We start from the raw sequence: 23,127 nt of genomic DNA on the forward strand, positions 1-23,127 counted from the left end.
TTAGGATGGAAATACAACTTCTTTTGAGTAACATTCTACTTGGTGTACCAGAACTGGATTGTGTGGGAAGCTTTTTAATATCTTAAGTATATGGAATCAGTGTTGGTTGCATCCACACCACCTGCACTTCAGCTTCACTGAAACTTTTAACAAAACAGCCCCATTTTTTTTTTGCTTTTCCTGCCACTGCAATTTCAGTATATTACTTCATTTAACACTCACTTCTTAGAGATTATTTTGGTATTGCTATACAAACAACATCAAATTAATGGTGTTATTCAGGGACTTGTGTTCTTAGTTTCTGCCCATTGCTAAAATTGGTTGTTTTCTTGACTTTAGTATCCTCAGCCACCTATTAAATAAGTCTTAGAAAATTGTGCTTTATAACAAAATTGAAATGTAAAGATTGTTTTATATAATTAGTAAGTTGAATAGTCCACTGTGTGGATTACCTAAAGATGACATTACCAATTTGAGGTCCATTGGATACGTGTATAAATGTGCCACCCCCCTTTCTCAAGGTGTTTTTTTTGTTTTGTTTTGTTTTGTTTTTTTGCTTTCTTTTGAAAAATATCTTTTGAAAAACTCTAGTTGTCTTCTGAATAACAAAACAGTAACCATACTCCCTTGGAGCCTGTAATGTCTTATTGATCTGTTTTCCATCATGTAACAAGTGCTTTCTCTTGATCATTATCCACATATTACTAGTCTCTAAAACTATTGGAATTTTTTCTAATTTCTTAATAAATTATAAACATTGGAGAATTATATATGAACAGTTAAGGTTATCTTATAATTATCGTTTTCCTTTTATTGAAAATGTTCTACTTCAGAAGAATAAAGTAGTTCACACTGATTAGAGAACCTAATCTGGAACATTTATCTCTTGTGCAGGCTTAGTCAAACTCATGACCAAATAGTGGTTACAAAGGCAATCAAGTGTCGCTGTGTGTTGTGCTAATACCTAACTTGCATTTTTCTTGCGTTGATCCCTCTCTTCTAATTTTCTTCTGCTCACCTCTTTTATTTTCCTCTTCTTATTCCTTGCTTATCATTTAGGAATGTAAATGACATCATTAGATTGCTTTAATTCTGCTGGTGAAAGTCACATGGGAAAGGTTTACTAGATCTTTATTTGTATCTTTTTTTCCTAATTTACTTGACTAGACATCTGAAATGTCAGGTAAGAATTGGCTTTTTGTTGAATGAGAATATTATTATGAGGTAGTAATTTGAATAGTTTTACCTGTGCTTCATTTATTGTTTCCTTTCTGTAGATCATTTATCATTTCTAATCCCTTTCCTATGGCTCAGCTTACTTTTCTTTTTCTGAAACTGTTAGGCTTTCTCAGGGTTGGGAGCAAGAACTGAAAACCATAGAAAACAATAGTTACATTTTTGTGTGTGTGGCTAAACACTTAAGACTTATAATGGCTCTGTTGTTTGTGGTACTCTCTGTGTGTCATATATTTTAAAAGTTTTCTATTTGCATTCATGTATTACTATTTAAGAATGGTTTGCTTCTAAGGATAGTTTCAGTTACAGTTACCATTCAAGAATATGTCTTGGATAAAGTGAAATCTGTACTGCGCTCTTTGTGCCTTTTTCTATCTTCTATCAGATTTTTAAAATACAATAAATAAAATAAAATAAAAAAAATAGAATGAATTTGTATCCAAATCCATTTAGTAATATTCTGTTACATAATCTGGAGCGTTGTTTCTGTATCTCAGGAAGCGGAATATGGTGGGCATGATCAGATAGATTTGTATGATGATGTCATCTCCCCATCTGCAAATAATGGAGATGCTCCAGAAGACAGGGATTACATGGATACTCTCCCGCCAACTGTTGGTGATGATGTGGGCAAAGGAGCAGCACCAAATGTTGTCTATACATATACTGGAAAGAGAATTGCATTATATATTGGAAATCTAACTTGGGTGAGTACAGCTAACAAAAATTAAATTATGGGTAATTGATTTTGAACCACTCTAGTAGCTAGTGTTTTTGTCTGGAGTTTTAAAATAAAAATTCGAAGTTACTATATTGGTTTTTCTAAATGTTTGATAATGAACAAAATCAGGTACCTTTAAAAGGCCATTAATTTCAGTTGTTTGGATTTTGTGTCATTGTCTCACCTTGGTATACATACCAGTTAAATGTAAATTGTTTCTGTGTTCAGGTCTTCTTTATGTTACCACTCCTTACTCACTTCAGATGTTACCATTTACTAAGAAAAATGTTTACATAGTTCATTTTCTAATTTAGATTATAGACTTGAATTCCATTTTTTATCTTTGAAATCTGATTTATAGAAATATTGCAACATGCTCTGTATTTTAATTTGAGTTGTTTTAGGAAACTAAGGTTATTGACTGAGGGCTTCATTAACTGCATGTCCAGATATCTATTTGTATTTATATTAGCATTAAGCTTGAAATATTTACTAAAGCAACCCTATAGAATTTTTCATCTCTACTATTAGATATATGTGAAAGTTTAGAGATCTAAAAGTCAAAAAGAAAACTCAGCACTTTTTTACTTTGTTAAAAACAGTTATCTATCTATCAATCAGTATCATCAGCACTGGGGATTGAACCCAGGGTCTCATAATGCTAGGCAAACATTCCATGGGCTCCATCTTTTGCCCTTTTTATTTTTTTATTTGGAGACAAGTTCCTACTAAATTGCCCAAGCTGGCCTCAAATTGTAATCCTTCTGCCTCAGGTTCCCTAATAGTTGGGATTACAAGGGTACACCACTGTGCCCAAATAAAAATGTTTTACTTAAAAAAATTTTTTTAAACCAAGGGACTAATTTTCCACCATGCAGTCTAAGCAGTCTTTGGAAACAGTAGCAATGTATTTATGAGAATGTAGTCACTAAAGAATTTGAACTTTGGTTCCATCATCTCTGTTTCATGAGTTAGTTGTTTGCCCTATTTCATCTTGTGCCAAATGGGATTGAATAGGGCTTAAGAGTTACACAGTTGATATAAAGTACATAGTAGGTACTCAATACATGTTAGTTTTTTGTCTTTCCATTTTATATTAAAGGATAAGATGAAATTTATTTCACACAATATTTTCCTTTAAAGGGAGAAAGTGACAAGTGAGATTGATTTTACTGAGAATTTAAAATCATAGCAGTTTAAAGTAAAAATCTATCTTATCTCTGAGGGTATGTGCCTTCTAATTTCCAAAACTTATCAGGGAATGAAGTTAGGGTTACAGGTGCTTTTGTGATATTTTAAGAATTAGAGGCTGAGTGCTAGTAATTATGCTTAAATTTGTACTGAGCAATAATTTTCTCTTTATCTGGAGTTTATAAAAACTACATTCGAGCAATAAAAATTCTAGTATATTTCACTGGTTAATAAGATGAACATGTCTTGCAGTGGACAACAGATGAAGACTTAACTGAAGCAGTTCATTCTTTGGGAGTAAATGATATTTTGGAGATAAAATTTTTTGAAAATCGGGCAAATGGCCAATCAAAGGGGTAAGAATTTGTGTTTCTAATATGTTAGTAGCTGTTGATTACAATTTATAAGTTAGTTTCCCTTGAGGTTAATGCTAATTGCAAACATATAGGACACATGATTACATTGGAAGGAGGATCTTAGGCAAAAATTCATACTGTCTTTTCACACATACGTTAATTTAGCCCAGTAAAACCAGTGGAGTTGGAGTTGTGGACAAACTAGGCCTATTTTCCAAATTTCCTGAGTTTTCTCCATCTGCGGTTGAAATGACAGTTTATAGGTATCGTAATCTGCCTGTGATTGAGGTGGGGGGAAAATGGATGACTGGAGAATAATGTGAGTAACCTGGATATTTCGCTTTTTATTCTTGATTATGAAACCTTATAAATGAGATAGTATCCTATGGGGGGGGGACATTATAGATATCCAAAAGTAAGAAAATGAAATAATGGCATAAACTGAAGCATATTTTCTACCTTTAACCCATATAACAGATTAATAACTATTCATGTGTATTAGTTTAAAACATGAAGTAAGATTTATTGAAAACAGTGGTTGAACACTTTTAAAGTATATTAATGTAAGACCACAATTGGTACACTCAAGAGGCACAGTGAGATAGTATCCTATGGGGACATTATAAAATATAGATATCCAAAAGTAAGAAAATGAAATAATGGCATAAACTGAACCATCTACATATTGTCACATATTTACTATATATATTCACTATACTCTCAGAATTTTCCTTTTAAAATGGTCTTAAAATTTGCATGTTTTATAAAAGTTTGGTGTAGGGAGTGGAACAAATATTTAGCAATAAATACCCATCTTCCCTTTATTTTTTACTGCTTTGATATTATAAATAATGTTGCAGCAGGCAATTTTAGATAAGCCTTGAGGTAGGTTGGTTGTTTTTTTGTTGTTCTGTTTTGTTTTCCAGTACTGGAGATTGAACCCTTTTATAAATTTTTTGTTTATAAAGGCAGTTCTCATTAACGTTGCTAAGTTGCTCAGGCTGGACTCAAACTTGGCTTCCTGCCTCAACTTCCCAGAGTGCTGGGATCACAGTACCACTGAGCTAGATTCTTTTCTTTTTTTTTTAACCAAGTGATAAATTATGGTGCAGATAAATTGAGTACAGAATGATAGAAAATATGCTGACTTTATATTGTTTCGCCTGTCCCAAGTCACCATCATCTCTTATCTGAGCTTTTTTTTTTTTTTTTCATTTGGTACTAGGATTTTAACTCAGGCACTGTGCTGTTGAGCTACATTCCTGGTCCACTTATCTGAGTTTTTGCAGTAGCTTCTGAACTGGCATCCCTACTGCTATCCTAATCTCCTGGGTGTGTCAGTTCCACATACACATTGTTGAAGTTTTTTTTTTGGAAAGGTAGTGTCAATATTCTGCTCAGGATCTTTAAATAATTTCTTATCTCATTGTCATTGCATTGGTCTGCAAGGTTTGTAATCTGTTTCCCTACCTCTTCACCTACTTTGCCACTTGTTTTTGGCCATATCAGTCTTTTGCTAATTCACCGACAGATCACTGCGTTAGACCTTTAGCTGTTTACTCTTCTTTTTTTCCCCAAATATCCACCAACATGGCTTGTTTTTCTTTTCATTTTCTTTTTTGAAAGGATGTCTCATTTAATCTTTCTCAGGCTGGCATTGAACTCATACCCAAGTGCTAGAACTATAAGGCCATGGCATAATGCCCAGCTTCATGGCTCAATCTTTTGCTTCATTCACAACTCAAACTGTTCTAAGAATTTTTTTGTCTGAGAACATTCTATATAAACCTTCATAATCTGTCTCTAATTCCCTTTTTTCACCCTTGTTTATTTTCTTTTCTCACTGGATTGTAAACTCCATGAGAGCAGGGATTTTGTTTTGGTTTACTCCAGCCTTAGAGTATATGAGAGGAGGAGATGGTGCTCAGTGAATAATTATTAAATGAAGTTTTCCCTTTTTGTTGTTGCTGTTGTTGCTGAGAATTGAACCTAGGGCCTTGTTTATGCTGAGTGCATGCTTTACTATTGAACTATAGCCCCAACCCAAATAAGTTGCTTGTAAATATTGTGATTCAGGTAATCCATACAGCAGAATTTGCTGGGTAGAGTAAGGGATTTGCTTAAGGACCATATTGAACATGACAGGGAAAAAATTTTTTTCACTTCCTCTAAGAATCTAGAATATTCTGTAATCATACTGATAGTTTAGTTTTTAAGTTATTTTTCTTGAGATACAATTCAAATACCAGAAAAATTCATCCCTTTAAAGTATGCAATTCAGTGACTTTAGCATACTTACAAAGTCAAGCAAGCTTTGCCACTAATTTCAGGACATTTCATCGCCCCCAGAAGAAATCCTGTGCCTATCTATGAGCAGTCACTTCCTAATCTGTCCTCCTCCCCTGCTGACAACCACTAATGTACTTTCTGTCTTTTCGATTTGCCTATTCGAGATATCCTGCCTATTAATTTCTTAATAATGAAATCAAATAACATGTGGTCTTGTGTGTCTGGCTTCTTTCACTTAGCATTATATTTTCAAATTTATGTTGCAGCAATAATATCCCATTACATGAATGTAGCACTTTGTTTTCAAGTCCATCATCCATTAGGTGATGAGCCATTTGGATTCCTACTTTTTTCTATTAAAGACATTGTCCCTCTAAAACTTGTATTTACCAGCTTTGTGTGAACGTTTATCTTTGGTTTTGTTGGATGTATACCTAGGCATGGACTTAAATGGTAACTTTCTTTAACATTTTAAGGAACTGCTAATTGTTTGACAGGATAGCTGTGCCATTTTACATACCCATCATTAATACTTGAGGGTTCTAGTTTCTCTATAGCCTCATCAACACTTAGTGTTTTTATGATTTTACAGCCATGTTAGTGTGAAAACAAGCCAAATACATATGAGCTGATGGATACATTTTTAGAAAATGTGATTTAGCTACCATAGATTGTTGCTGTTGTAAAAATAAATGAAGTAGTGATATATCCAACATGGGTGAACCTTCAAATTAGGCTAAGCTAATAAAAGACATATTGTATAATTCTCTTTACATGAAATTCTAAAGTAGGCAAATCCGTAGTCAAGCGGCCGGGGATTTAGCTCAGAGGTTCGGTGGCCTGCCTTGCAAGCACAAGGACCCGAGTTCGATCCCCGGTACCAAAAAAAAAAAAATCCATAGTCAAGTAGATTTGTGGTTTCCTGAGGTTGAGGGATGAGAGAAAATGGCAGTGATGGCTACTGGGTATGGAGTTTATTTGAGAGTGATGAAAATGTTCTAAAATTGACTGGTAATAATTGTAGAGCTCTTGAATATACTGAAACTACTGAAATTGCACCTTTTAAATGACCGAATTTTATGTATTATATTCTATGTTATACATTTTCATGGTAGATAGGAGTATGAACTTGTGGAGCTTTAAGAAGTATTTTCTGGACTTTCGAGATAAAAATAAATGTAGACCATTTCGTTTTTAATGATAGTAACTGTTGATTCCTCCTCAACTTTCTACTTCCATCCCTTTAAACACTTCTTAGATTTGCACTTGTTGGTGTTGGATCTGAAGCATCTTCAAAAAAGTTAATGGATCTGTTGCCTAAAAGAGAACTTCATGGCCAGAATCCTGTTGTAACTCCATGCAATAAACAGTTCCTGAGTCAATTTGAAATGCAGTCCAGGAAAAGTAAGCAATCTCTCAGAGGCCTTTTTAAAAGATGGTACATCTTAACCAACATTGCTTGTATTTGTTAGATGTGAATGCTAGGGAAGTTACATAATCTAATAGTTCATTAAGTTCATTAGAGAACTTTTTTTTTTTTTTTTTTTAATCCTTGCTGTTAATTGATTTAGTCATTGGTTAATGCTGTGGACCCAGGTCCTGCAACCTGGATCTGTTCCATTTTTCTCTAGATCTCACAGACCCAACACTGTATGATAGTGTGCAGGTTCTTTAATACTGCCATTATTGTCATGTCCTTCCCATGTTAGAGAAAGGAAGAAACTGTGTTTTAATCCTTAGATTGAAGGAAAACTATGTGGATATGTGTTATGGGTTGGAAGAGACCACTGATAATCAGAAAATGTTTGTTGGTTTTCTGCTTGGCACCAAGACTTTTCACCACTTGGTAAAGTGAATGTAAAAAAGAGTTATTACCTACTTATGAATGTTAACATTTAAAGAGATAAGATGGATGATTGTGTAATTAACAGAAATTCAAATCATTTTTATTTTGATGTTTTAGCGTTTGAGACTTAACTGAAGACTATATAACAAAATTTAAATGATCTGTCCTACTGAAATTAAGATTTCTGTTGAAGAAATTTGGTCTTGGCTGCTGCAGAGTACTGGTATTTTGAAAGAAAACCTTTTACTTAGTGGAAATGACACTTTCTTTTGAAAAAATACTATACCTGGATATTCAAGACTTAAAAAGGACTTAATAGATATGACTATTTTCCTTATCAGTAATTCTCAAGTGATTTGCATAGGCCCAAGGTTTCTGCAAGTTAATATATGGTATAAGTGAACTTTGAAGTACAGTTGTTTCTAATTACAGTGGCTACATTTCAGAGAACTGTTTTAATGAGTGCTACTTAAGAGTATTTGGATGTTTGCAGCTACACAATCAGGACAAATGTCTGGGGAAGGTAAAGCTGGTCCTCCAGGAGGCAGTTCACGTGCAGCATTCCCACAAGGTGGTAGAGGACGGGGCCGTTTTCCAGGGGCTGTTCCTGGTGGGGACAGATTTCCTGGGCCAGCAGGACCAGGAGGGCCACCCCCACCTTTTCCAGGTAAAACTTTTCTCAAATTACTAAAAATATAATGTGTCTGCCTAACGCCTCTTTTCCTTTTCTCTCTTTTTCAAGTAATGCATTATTAATGTGACTTACTCTCCTTATTATGCTATTTTTGGAATCCAGGAAATTTGATCAAGCATCTTGTTAAAGGAACTCGGCCTTTGTTCCTGGAAACTAGGATTCCATGGCATATGGGGCACAGCATAGAGGATTTACCCATTTTTGGCCTAAAAGGTCTTTATTTTTCTCCAAACTTGCTTGACTTATATATAGAATATTTACATCCGTCTTATTTTCTTACCTCTTAAAAAACCCTTTCAAGACCATTTTTCCTTGTTTCACTTTCTAGCTTGGCATCAGAGTAGAATATAAGGTGGGTGATTTCAATGTAAGAAGTGTGCATATACTGAAAGATGGAAAATATCTCTAAGCATTGTAATTTTTAAAGCTTTTGTTTCAGTAGTTTTTGTTTAGCATAAATTGAGCTATTTAAATTTGAAAGGATATTCTTAACCTTTATAGTTAGAATAGCATTTACCATATGAGTGTCATTTAAAGAGAAAGAATCTTGGTTTTAAAGTTACGCTTTAAAAAAAGTATAATCTTGGCATGTAAAGGTTAAAATATCTTCATTATTGAATTTTTTTTCTCTCTCTCTCTCTCCCTGCCCTCTCTCTTCTCTATTCTGTAGCTGGACAGACTCCTCCACGTCCACCGTTAGGTCCCCCTGGTCCACCTGGCCCACCAGGTCCTCCACCTCCTGGTCAGGTTCTGCCTCCTCCTCTAGCTGGGCCTCCTAATCGAGGAGATCGCCCTCCACCTCCAGTTCTTTTTCCTGGACAGCCTTTTGGGCAGCCTCCATTGGGTCCACTTCCTCCGGGACCTCCACCTCCAGTTCCAGGTTATGGCCCTCCTCCTGGACCACCACCTCCACAACAGGGACCACCGCCACCTCCAGGCCCCTTTCCACCTCGCCCACCTGGTCCACTTGGGCCACCCCTTACACTTGCTCCTCCTCCGCATCTTCCGGGACCACCTCCAGGTGCCCCACCGCCAGCTCCACATGTGAATCCAGCTTTCTTTCCTCCACCAACTAACAGTGGCATGCCTACATCAGATAGTCGAGGTCCGCCACCAACAGACCCATATGGCCGTGCTCCACCATATGATAGGGGTGACTATGGCCCCCCTGGGAGGTAAGTTAGCGTGTATCAATGAAAGTATTTGCCCAGTAGAAGAGAAAAGTGATTCTGGGAATTCTGTTATAGAAAAATGTAAATATAGCATTTCTGCCCTCTAGAAAGATGGGGTTTCTGAGCTGCTACTTTATTTCAGCTGAAAATCATTGTAAGAGAATTTTGCTTAGACTTGTTCTCTTTGTAGGACAAATAGCATACTTTAGTCTGGCAAAGAACTGTAAAGGACATGTCAAAGACTGCTAGTATGAATTTATTTACACTGTTATGAGTAATTTAGAAAATCTGTAGAGTAACAATGTTAAGATTTTTCTTTCATAGGGAAATGGATACTGCAAGAACACCATTAAGTGAAGCAGAGTTTGAAGAAATAATGAATAGAAATAGGGCGATCTCAAGCAGTGCTATATCAAGAGCTGTGTCTGATGCCAGTGCCGGTTTGTATATCTCTTCAAGTATCAGTATTTCTTATTTACATGTACTCTTTTGATATTCCCAAGTCATTACCTATAACTTATTTAAAAAGCACTAAAGAGAGCTGTATGTCATGGTGTAATGGAAAGAGCCTCAATTTTAAGTTATTAGGCTTAGATTTGATACTAACCTTGGCATTTAATGGTTCAGAGGCCCAAAGCAGCTCATTTGTTTTTGTATGTGAAAAATGACAATTTGTTTTACACAGCTATGATAACAACAAACAATTTCATTAATGTGAAAGCCTTGCAAATTTTGAATTGCTTAAAAAAGGCATTAATCTTCTGTGATCACTTTAAAGCATACTATATTATAAAATGCTTTATCATTTTTATCCCCAAGTAATTTAATGGCATTTCAGAAACAAAATTTAACTCTTGTCTGCCCATACAGGTGATTATGGGAGTGCTATTGAGACATTGGTAACCGCAATTTCTTTAATTAAACAATCCAAAGTATCTGCTGATGACCGTTGCAAAGTTCTTATTAGCTCTTTGCAAGATTGCCTTCATGGAATTGAATCCAAGTCTTACGGTTCTGGATCGAGGTAAAACTTTCCTGTCTCGTGACTTTTTAAAACTCTAGTTAAAAAAAGGAGAAAATACTATGTTTGGGATTTTAAACTAAGACTTTGATTTTACTTAGTTTACTCAGAGTAAAATTTTAATACTGAGTCAAACGTCAGGTTATTTGCTTAAAAATCCTTCAAAGCCTTCTACTTAGAGTCAGCTTGTAAACATTGAGGCACCATATGTTATCTCTTTACTTTTAAAGTAAGGCTTATCTTTCTAGCCTCATCCTATATCTCTCCCCATATACAAATTGGTCTCCTTTTTTCCTTCTGCAAACTTCTAACATTTGACCACCTCAATGATTTAGTACTTGGCATTCCTTCTATTGGGAACCCTTTGCCTTGTTTATTCACATACTTGGCTTCACAGCCATCATGTCTTACCTTAAGTCTCATTTTTCAGATCTTCTCCCAGGTTAGTCTGTCATTATATTTATTTTTATGTATTTCATGTATTATAATTAGAACATACTTGAGTTATGAGACTATCCTTAGCTATCCTGTTCACTACAGAACTATATGTCTAAACATTGCCTGATACAGAATAAATGTTTCTCAAATGAGAGTTAATGAATGAGTAGATGATTTATTTCTTTTTGTTTTGTTTTGTTTTGTTTTGTTTTTTGGGGTTTTTTGAGATAGGGTCTTACTATATAGTTGAGATTGACCTGGAACTCACTATGTAGTCCAACCTGGTCTTGAATTTACAGCGATCCTCCTGCCTCTGCCTCCTGAGTGCCGGGATTACAGGCGTGTGCCACCACGCCCGGCAGATGATTTATTTCTTAAATTTTTTTTTTTTTCATTAGATCTTTTTTTCACATTACTACTAATCTTGAAATTTTACATATTCCTGATATTCTTAAATCTGTATTAAGTTTACTTTATCTGGAAGTAGAGTCATGTTCATGAAGTTAAGGGAAAGAAATTTGTCTTGGGCATGGCCTTCAACTTTATTTTTACCATTTTTACCCACTATAAGTATCATATCTGAAGAAATTTGTGATAGCTAAAGATCTTAGCATACATTGTCTTTGTTTTAATATTTTAAGTCAAGAGTCAGAAACTCTACCTTGATTGAAGAATTCAACACCTAATAATGTTTGCCCATCTGTGCAGTTCAAAAATACATAAACTATAGACAGCTGTATTTCCTTATTGTGAACTTAGAATTAATGCTTTTTAGGCTTTAAACTTTGGTTAATTTCTTTTTTCTAAGACAGTTCATAAAAACATTTCTACTTATAAAATAACAAAGGCAATGCAATATCAATCCTCTCTACTGGTCTCAATTCCTAGCCATTTCTTGCCCAACCAGTTTCTCAGTGAAGTGTAGATATGTCATAGTTTGGTTAACTAGGAATACAAAACATAATTTATATACATTGGCCCCCTGATATCTGAAGGGATTGATTCCAGGATCCCTCAGAATACCATAATCTGATGCTCAAGTCTTTTATATAAAATATTTGCATATGATCTATATTCATCCTTCCACATTTTTTCCTTCTTTCTGCCATTTTACTTCTCTGTACCTTGAATCATCTCTTCATTTAAAATACCTGCTGTAAATGCTATATTAATAGTTGTTACACTACATTGTTTAGGGAATAAAAAATTTACATGTTCCCATACAATTACAGCCCTTGGTTTTTTTTCTGGGTTTTTTTTTTTTTTTTTTTGTACCAGGGATTGAACTCGGGTCCTTGCGCTTGCAAGGCAGGCCACTAAACTGCTGAGCTAAATCCCTGGCCCCCTTGGTTTTTTTTTTTTTTTGTTTTTTTTTTTTTTTTTTTGTACCAGGGATTGAACTCGGGTCCTTGCGCTTGCAAGGCAGGCCACTAAACTGCTGAGCTAAATCCCTGGCCCCCTTGGTTTTTTTTTTTTTTTGTTTTTTTTTTTTTTTTTTTGTACCAGGGATTGAACTCGGGTCCTTGCGCTTGCAAGGCAGGCCACTAAACTGCTGAGCTAAATCCCTGGCCCCCTTGGTTTTTTTTTTTTTTTGTTTTTTTTTTTTTTTTTTTGTACCAGGGATTGAACTCGGGTCCTTGCGCTTGCAAGGCAGGCCACTAAACTGCTGAGCTAAATCCCTGGCCCCCTTGGTTTTTTTGTTTGTTTGTTTATTTTTGTTTTTGTTTTTTTCTCAAATATTTTCCATCTGATGGGTTGAATCCATGAATACAAAGCCCACAGATCTAGAGAGTCATCTGTATACATTTGGGTAATTTGTTAATAGGTGGTAGTATTTATTTAAACTCCATTGTATATTGGGTGATTTTTGTGAATTTTATACTTTAAAAAACTATACTTTAGATGTTATTTTGAGACATGAGTGATTTGACATTTTCTTTTTGTTTATTCAGTATCTGTTATGTGTACTGATTTAAGTAGATGTTATGGTGTATTTCCCTATGTTTTATTCTCAATTTTTTTTGGCAAATGTTTTTAAAAGTAAAATTTTTGGTTCATGCTTGATGTTTTGGTAGCTGTCAGCATTGGCAGAACAGGATAATCAGTCTCAACTACGTCACAAAATTGTTTGCTGCCTTAGGTTTTTTAAATGTTTTATTGTAGTACACAATTAATGTTCTTCATGGGGAGTTGGTATGTGTACATAAAACACCAAAATACAGTGTTCCCTCTTGAAAGGATATGCTGTAAGATCCCAGGGGGTTCCTGAAACCCCAGATAATACTGAACTATAAATCTGTCATTTCCATCTTAAGTAATCACTTATACATTGGCTATACCTCTTGCATTTTGAGGTATGACCACAAATGTAGCACAAATTTCTTTTACCTTCATAATTTCACAGTTTCCTACTGTAATCTTACCAGCTTCAGTAATGATTTTTTTCTTTCCTTATGAAGTCAAGAACTTTTTTTGCATTTTCACTAGAGGAACCATATCAAAATTACAAATAGTACTCATACTTTGGGACCATTGTTAAGATAAAATAAAGGATATGAGCACTGCAAAACAACAGTTTGTCTAATAACTGAGATAGCTACTAAAGGACTAATGGACAGGTAACATATGCAGTGTGGATATGCTCCATCAAGGGATGATCCACATCCCAGTTAGGACAGAGCCAGCGCTGTGTGAGGTCTTACCACTTTATTCAGAATGGTGTTCAATTTAAAAGTTACTTTTTAGTTTTTAATGTTTCAGACCATGGTTAACTGTGAATAAGTGAAACCACAAATAGGGGAGGACAACTGAAGTACTTATCTCTTTAACTGTCTAATTATGGAGAGCATTAATCCAGTAATTTCTTTTAGAAGACGTGAACGATCAAGAGAGAGGGACCATAGTAGATCACGAGAAAAGAGTCGGCGACATAAATCCCGTAGTAGAGATCGCCATGATGATTATTACAGAGAGAGAAGCCGGGAGAGAGAGAGACACCGTGATCGTGACCGAGACCGAGACCGAGAGCGTGACCGAGAGCGGGAATATCGTCATCGTTAGAAGGTGGGTATTCCTGTTCCTGTTCCATTTAACGTGAGTATTATTAACAGTGATTATAACTCCAGGGCTGTTGTTTATACAGTATATACCTACATTTTTAATGGTCCAAGTACTTGCTCTGAATTTAATTATCTGGAAACATCTGAGACAAATAGCAGGTAAGTGATCGCAGGTAAAAATTTTGACCTTTTATCCTTCAATATTGTATTGCTGAATTTTCAGTGTTACGTTTCAGATTGTTAATGGTCTTAAAGCAAGAAAAATAATCAAGAGGACTCATTATGCACTTCTAAAATCTACAAATTGGGATTTTTGTAATCACATACATAGTTTGCATGTGATTTAAAGTACTTCTACAGGGAGTTACTGCCGATACAAATAATGTGCTTGGATTTTTAAAAATAAGGTTTTTATATTGCCTTCACCTAATCTAATTTGTCCCTAAAACTTCTAAAGAAAAACACTGTAATAGTTTATAGATATAGTAGAATATTTTCTCAACTTTGAAAGAGGATTTTTCTTTAAAAAATTCTTTTTAAAAAAGAGACTTTCTGGCATCTACTTTTTGTTCTTCAAAAGAAATATTATCCTTTAATTTCCAAAGAAAATGTAAGTTACTAAATTAAAATGGGTTTAGGTTACATATTTAAAATTTTTAAATTGTGTCAAGCCATACATCCCCATTAGAATAACCTTGAAATAATTTCCTTTGATGTTTCATTCATAAACCATAATCATTGTCTTTTTTTTCTGTATTTTACAACTAGTTCTTGTGTACATTTTTCATAAAGTGGGGAGAGTTGTCTGTTTATACTTCATTTTCACATGTAATTTTATTTTTTATATTTGTGAACAGCAGCATATTCATGTGAAGGGGGAACTGTGAAATTTGTGCATGTGACAGAGGTTATGCTGTAAGCAAAAATATTTTTTCTCCATATTTTGGTGGCATATCCAAATTGAATTAGGCTTAAAACAGACCCCTCATAGGTAAATACTCTGTGATTTTTAGTAATCATGGGAGACTTAGTGAAAATTCGGTCATGTTGTTAGTATTTAAATTGTAATGGGAAAAATTAAAGGCTTTATCAAGTGTATGTAACTCCTTGACAGTAAATTTCTTTAACTGTAACAGATTAGCAAATGAGATCCATTTTGAAAAACACTTGTAGAAAATAAGCATGTAAATAAATCTGACTTTTATGAAACAAATAGCTTTTACACTATTATAAAGGCTTTTTGAATTGAGAAACCCCATTCTATTACTTTACCTTGTATATTGAATATACAGCTTGAATATGTATCAAAATTTTTGTGCAGTTCTCCATGTATTGTATTAAAAAACTTAATATTTCTCAAAATATTTCAATGAGACAAAGCATCTGCTTTTAACTCTAATCTTACTGAAATTGTTAATTGCTTTTGGATGTAAAAATCGAGTGTTGTATCATGTAAATCTAAGCAATAAATTTTACTGATGTAGCTTTTTTTAAAGATGTAGGTTTTTTTCCCCCCTGAATTGAATACATCTTATCCCATCTTTTTAAAAAATTCTTAATGTTCAGCAGTTGCTTGTGGTGGATTGAGACCAGGTTATTAATTGAAATGCTTACCTCCATAGCCATTTTATTTATAGGAAGGTTGCAGGTTCTATAAGTTAACTTTTTTTAGACTTTTTGTAAGTTGTCAAACTTTAGTTACTAAAGACAAGATACTGAAATTTGAATACATTTTTAGTCATCTCCAAAATTGATGTACCATGTACCCATCAAGGGTCGTCTAAATCTGTTTATACTGGAGATTAATGACAGTTTTCTTACTGATTTTAGTAAAACTAGCACAGTCAACCAAGAAAATTCCTTCTGAAAAGTCCATTACTGATTTTAAATAGCTTGAATATACATTCCAGTATAAGTGAACCTAATATATCTTGACTTGAGTTTCGTTACATTCAGACATTAACTATGAATTGCTCACGTGAAAACTATTGTTGACATTTTTCTTAGTCACTGATGTATCATACCAAAATTCCCATGTTTTGTTTGTACATTAATCAGAATTGAGTTGTGATACTGTTATATGCCTTCATCCAAGCAAAATTTTACATAAGTCTTTCCAATACAAAGAAATTGTTATCTTGGATTATTGTATCTTTGCTATAATAGACAGTATTTGTTGTGGAAGTAGACATGAATATAGGGGTGGGGACTGGAATTAAATAATATTGAAGTGAAAATCTTTTTTAAACAAAAAACTATTTGCAAATTTTGTTACCATCATAATAAGGTCTGTTGTTGACCTCTTTAGAAGTTTTTAAATATGAGTCCTTTTGAGCTTTCCTGTAAATCTTAAATGGAATAAGTGGAATAAGAGTGACTTGAAAGCTAAAGTGAATGTCAGTAGGAGTTTGTACGTAATTAATTGATAATGTGATCTATTAAAATGGTGATGAATGACTAAAAGGACAAGCTCTTAATTTGACTGGAAATTTAATGATGTTGGCAAACTGTTAATGTCTGTCCCATCTTAATTTTTTTCGTGTTTGAACTGTTGGATACTGTTAATTACATTCTCATTTTAAAATGTATTAGCTCTTCCAAAAACATTCAATATCTAAGTTCAAATAGATTATATTTTAATGAGAAAATACCAGTATTGTAAATTTCAGTATGTAAATACATTGTGCTTCATATTCTGTATTTTTTGCCTCTATTCTGAGACCACTCTGAGCAAAATAAGTGACTTTAAATTGTACACATCTTACAGAAATAATTTTACCTTTATAGTTCAGTTATTTTAAGGTTGTGTTTTTTTTATTACCCGTTCAAACAGTCCTACTCAGGAAATTTCTGTTAACAATTTATTCTTTTATGCTGAAGAGTAATGCAAACAAAATATTTTTAAAATACTCAGGCTTTCCCTTTTCCCATTTTTATGAAGGTTTACATACTCTCAAGTCATTACACATGTATTGATGAAAGTTTTGTGTATGAAGATCTGGATTAAGTAACCATATTTCCTTGACTGTGATTACTTCTGCCATAAATATGCTGTTAGATTTTATTACTGCACAGGATTTGAGATGTTTTATATTGCTTATTCAGCTTATAGTTTGTGTTAATTTGGGCAAAAACCAAAAATGCAAGAAGAAAAGGTTCTTTACTAATATGTTAAAAAGACATTACATTTCCTTAGGAATTAGTGTTACATTGAGACTGTTGTGAAAATTTAATTGTCTTGATTGCCTGGTGAATGATGATGATGACTGTTACAAGATATAAAAATTATTTCTGCTACTCTTAGACCATCTGAGATCTACCTCATATTTCCCAGTTATCTGTTTCTTTGTTTATCCATATATCCTAACTATTCTTTCATCTGGATATGCTAGCTCTCAATTACTTTAGCTCTAATTTCTTTGCTTTCAGTATTATTTGCAAAACCTATCTGACTACACAGCTATCTGCTTGCAGTGACAAAAGAGGGTAGGAAGTGATCCCGTGAATGGATGATGTGTTTTGCTCACTGTGGTTGAAGAATATTAATTTTGTTTATAAATGATTAATGCCTTGTTTAAAAAAATTCAATGCTAATATGAGTCACCTTGCTCTCACCTTCATCTCAGTGTGAAATTTACTATGCTTGTTTCAGTTTGTAAATTAGATTGTCTTGAATAATGTTTTGAATGAATATTTAGTTAGTATTGTTTAAAGAAAACCTAATAAAAGTATAAGGGTACCATTTATGCCATCCAGATTTATGAGTGTGCCCTCTGTAGGATGTGTTAATTGTCACAGTGGATTCTGAATACCACGTAGCTTATTTTGAAATAGCCATTTTGTGAATCTTAGAGGCAATGCTGATTTTTTTCTTTGTGATGGAATTTATTTCTATTACTTAGTGGATTGCCTAGCGCAACAAGTATGTGTATGTTTTATATTAAGTGATAAAATGCTTTTTGAAATGAGGTAAGTACTATGTCCACAGGTAGAAAGATGAAAATATGAAGTATTTCAATAACAAGGAACATTTTGTAAACAATTGCCTTTGTGTAATATATTGTAAGAAAATATTTTTATCTTAAAAAGTTAACGTGTATTTAGACATTTTTTTTTTTTTGCGCACTTCATCTCCATTTCTTCAAGGAGAAATTTTCAGATAGAGAATAGTAAACTTTGTTTCATAGAATTAAGAATATAGCTTTACAATTCACATAAAAACCCTTCCAATTCAGTATATTAATAGGAAAACCTTACTGAAATGCTTTATCAAGTATATATGTTTTACTTAAAAGATAACTTTATTATGACTTTATTTAATTTTTTTTTAATGTCTTTTTGGGTACTGGGGATTGAACTCAGGACCTTGCGCTTGCGAGGCAGGCCGCAGAACCACTGAGCCAAACCCTGAAATCCATGGCTTTAAATATTAATGCTAACAATATGCTTAGGTAAATTTCTTAGCAGAGACACTCAGATTTTGGGTGGCTTGTTGTTACATTAATTACCTTAAAATGCAGGCAAAATGTTTTGACATTTTACTGCTCAGCATAGTTCTTAGACATTTCAGGAGATCTAGATTCCATTTGTCATCTTAGTTGTTTAAACAGCCGTTTATATAGTTTATTTTTGTAACTGATAGCTAAAGCAAATAATTGTGTGGCGTTGACACAGATTTGACCAAATGATATTTTGAGAACATGATCATTGAATGTATTTGTTACTTTTAAGTTTCTTTTTTTGCTATCTTTGGTTTTTGTAGATGTCTATTTAGACATTTGAGACTGTTACATGGAATTGGATTATTGGAAATGGGTTGTATTGCCTTTAAATTTGCTTCCTTTTGAGACTGTAAAATTTGTATATCCAACTGGATAAATAAGTGTAAAATGTTTAGAAATAAAAACCAACTATCCCCCAAATTTTATATCTGTATCATGAAAATTAGGATTAATTGTAAAGATCTACCCATGAAGTATAATCAAGTAAGAAGCCAGATGTATATTGTAACTTTATAAATAGGATCCTCTATAATAAAAAGTAGTACAGTTCTCTGTTGGAATAATAAGATACAGTTGTAGTACATAGCACGTGTTATTTGGAAGAACAATATTTTTGTGTTGCTCTGTGATTTTAAATAATAACCTCTTAGTGATCCACTCTCCTTTTCATCCTTTTTGCCACAACTAAAAACCTAAGGAGATAACATGTTTTATAGCAGGATTTCTTGATTTCTGTTTTAAAATTAGAGCATACACTTTGTCTAATATTTTTGCCAGCTTTTTAAAGTGCATTGCTGGGCTGGAGGTATAGCTTAGTGATACGCCTCATGGCTTAGCATGCGTGTGGCCCTGAGTTCAGTCCCCCAGCTAGCTGGCTAGCTGGCTAAAACATAGACAGATAAATAAGCGTCACAAGTGATACCACAGTTGAAAGCTGACGTTTTTCTATTAAATAATTCTACTAAAGCTTTATCAGCATAAAATTAAGGTGAAATAAAAGGTAACATTAGAAATGGCTTAAGTATCTCTTTGAAAATATAGGTGTACAGAAATTATTTAGAAGAGCAAGATTGTGGTTTTAACATTTGGTTTTCTGTTTTTGCTAGGCAGTGTGAATGGGTATGTGTACTGATGCTCTTAATATGTTTTAAACATAGAAAAGAATATAAAGAAAATTTGTTCTTGCTTCGGCAGCATGTATACTAAAAAAAATTATAATTGTGATAGAAATTACTCCTAATAGCAGAAAAGCCAGGTGTGGTAGTGCACACCTATAATCCCAGCACTCAAGAAACCGAGGCAGCAGAATTGCTACAAGTTTGAGGCCAGCCTGGGCTACATAGGAAGTTCAAGCCCAGTCTGAATACATAGTGAGACCCTGTCTCAAAAAAAAAAAAAAAAAAAAAGGGTGTTTTTATTTTTGTGGCAGTGTCACTAAACATTGTGCCCTTTAAATTCTTAAATCACTTTTACATTGTCGTCTTGGAGTTTATATTTTAAGTAGTTGGTATTTCGTTGGTCACATACATGCAAATTAATTGACTATTTCTTTTGTGAACCTCTTCCTAAAGTTTGCATATATATATGTATTCTTGAGATTTTAGTTAATCAGCTGTTTCCTTTTTTTCCCCCTTTATGTGAGTTTTCAATGAAATCATTGTAGATTTCCAGTTAGCTTGCTTTTGATTAGTTTATTTACTACATTAGATATTTCAGTGTAGGTGGGATAGAGTAAAAGTAAATGTCTCAAATTGTATTATGTCTAAAGATTTGTATGTGGATGTCATATTTAAATGTCCATACTGAGTTTTCTATTTATAAATTTTGTAACATGGAACACTATTTGATTTATAACAATTGCAGAGGTTCCTGAATATTGTCAAATAAACAGTTAATTTGTAAGTTTTTGCATTTTATATTCAGCTCAGCACTTAATTGTTAATTCATATAGAATTAATATGTGGGTGAATTAAAACTATCCAAGCACTTTTCCATTTATTTTTGTAGTATGCATACTTTTAGAAAATGGTTTATGACTGTTTGCATCATCACAGAAACAGTAGCTGCTATATTTTTATTTCTGTTATAGTCATTAAATTTGAAAGAATATTTAATAAGAATGAAATCAGAATATCTCATTTGGAATCACCAGACAAATTAGGAGCATTTCTCCACCACATAGGCAGCTACTGTTTCAGTTAATTCTTATGCTGTGTTAGAATACATAACAGAAAAGTTAGATGCACGACTTGTGTATGTATAGTTAAGCCAGCGTTTTTCTGTGAATTATGGAGAATAGCAAAATCTACATCACAAATTTTGACACATTACAGCTGAAGGAAGAGGAACACCTTCCAAGATAAAACAGTCTTCATGGGGGAAAAATGACGCTTGTCCAGCAGTTTGCTTCTTGAGATTGAACTGAACCTATAAGGATTCATGGATAAACTGAACAGGAATAGATCTGAATAAAGCAAATCTGCATAAATGGTAACCAGTAGCTCTACTTTTATTTTTTATGTTGCTTAACTGTTTTATTTGAAGGAAACCTGTGTGATTTAAAAAGTTAATAGCTTTTGCAACTTTATTACTGGTTATATACATTTGGCCATTATAATGTGCAAGCAATTGGAAAAACAAAGTCAAGTAAATGCTTGTTTTTATAGTAGTTTGTTCTTGTTAAAAATGTTCATATGATAATGTCTGTAAACAGCACCACTTTGATTACAATAGATGTAGTGTTGTAATAAACTGTTTAATGGGGCTGATGTGTAAAGCTGTTCAAGTTATTTGATGTTTACACCTCAGGGAAAGTCTTGTGTTCAGCAATATCTAAAGATAATGTTACTATGACAACATTTTTACTGTCCTAAAAAAAAAAGCATTGCAATAGCGTTTTTTGGATATGCATCAATCTATTCATGCGTTCAGTGAATTAAACGTAACTGATTAATGTCTCTTGCCCTTGATTTTGATATTAGAATAGGTGATTACATGGATATTTAATATTTCTATATTCTGCTTTTCTAGATGTTTTTACCTAGTTAGCTTGTGACTTTGCTGAATGGTATATAAACTTGTAAAAACTTAAAATTTGACAGACATAGCAATCCAGTCAGTGTTTTAGGGGTCAAAAAATTGAGGTTTTAACATTTAGTAAAACTCATACGTATTTGCCACAGTAGTGCAGCTTAATTGTAACACAGATAAACTGAAATACTTAAATGTGAATGGCTAGCATTGAAAGACAGATTTTGGTAATTCTAATTGATGCTGCAGTATTTGGTGTTTCTTATTGATGGTACTTATGGTTTAATTTTGAAACCATAGGTAGTGTAAATACACCCATGCAGCAGATTTATGTGGAGAGAGCCTTAGTTTTATTTCCCTATTGATACAGATTTCTGAAGGATGTGATCTTTATTAACTTTGGATTTTGTTCTTCATTATGAGTAATGGGAGTTTGTAGGTATCTTCACAGTTCAAGGAATTCTGTGTATATTCATGCAACCTGTCAACTCATGCTGGAGTTACTTAATCAAAGATTTTTTGAACCTACCTTCTATAGAGGCCTATATTAAAAGCACCTGACTAGCATGTGTTCCTACTTGCAAAACTAGCGGAGGCAGAATGTCAACTTGATTAGATATTTTTATAGAAAGGTAATTGAAAATCACTACTTAAGGAACTTGAGTTACAAGTCCTTAATTTGTTTTTAATATGTTTTTAAGATCTGATTATCTTTGAGATCTGATAGCATACACATTGATTTTTAAAAGTATAACCAAATTTTGGGACAATACGTAAAGTATTTAGGTACTTTAGATAATACATAATGTCAGCTGTAGAAGCCCTGTAAAGATGTGCACTGCTGTTCATTTTCATTTTGCCTACTGACCAACTGCTCATAAAATTAGCTGCTTCAAATTATCCATATTACTGCCAGCTTTATTTTAAAACCCTTTGTAAGTGGAATACTTGTGCATGGGATCATTGGTATTTACTACAACTGTTTGCTCTCAGAAATGATTTTTTTAAGTGTCTCTTCTTGTTGAAAATGCAGTTGCCCTTTTAACATTATTTGAGAGTTGTATCAAAATCTTGTTTTATGTATAGGTATTGTAAGTTTTATCATTTTTTTAGCTTTTGTATATTTTAATCACAATGCTCTAATATGAAGATGTTTGGACATTTATATAACACAAGGGAAATTAGTTAATAGTAAGATTTAAAGGTAAGTAAAATGTCCATGAGAATAAAAATTTCTCTGAACAGTTTTAAAATGGAATCACAAAACTATACTTGAACCTGAAAATTTTGTACTGATTTCATCCTACATTTACCTTTTCATTTTTTATCAGTGGAACCCTTTAATTGTTTCATCTTTATCACTCTTCTCCATGTTAGGCTGATTTCATTATATGACTTTTGTTGTAGACAGTCGGAGTGTACTAGAATTGTTTGCTGCTAGTCCATTATTTTAAGTGTTGTCAGGAAGAAATTACTGGTTTGACCAAGTAATTTTGCAAAGTACTTCATCCTGATAGCACATGAATGTATAGTAGTAAAGGTAAAAATTGCAAACCATATTTTACTTATTAT

At 33.4% G+C, this 23,127-nt stretch overlaps 1 protein-coding gene across 1 annotated transcript; it reads left to right on the plus strand.

Annotated features, from left to right (window-relative positions):
• Positions 1-1,667: 1,667 nt before the first annotated feature.
• Cpsf6 (cleavage and polyadenylation specific factor 6) lies at positions 1,668-21,289 on the plus strand (the record flags this gene model as incomplete). Its single annotated transcript, XM_010644209.3, has 10 exons — positions 1,668-1,943; positions 3,401-3,504; positions 7,052-7,197; positions 8,133-8,306; positions 8,436-8,546; positions 9,004-9,508; positions 9,830-9,945; positions 10,376-10,529; positions 13,835-14,027; positions 20,859-21,289. Coding segments are annotated over 9 exons (1,776 nt in total), but the record flags the coding sequence as incomplete, so codon positions are not given.
• Between the last annotated feature and the right edge of the window lie 1,838 nt (positions 21,290-23,127).

The sequence above is a fragment of the Fukomys damarensis genome, unplaced genomic scaffold (genome assembly GCF_012274545.1).
Source record: "Fukomys damarensis isolate Sample0158 unplaced genomic scaffold, DMR_v1.0_HiC HiC_scaffold_15, whole genome shotgun sequence".
In the NCBI taxonomy this organism is placed as follows: domain Eukaryota; kingdom Metazoa; phylum Chordata; class Mammalia; order Rodentia; family Bathyergidae; genus Fukomys; species Fukomys damarensis.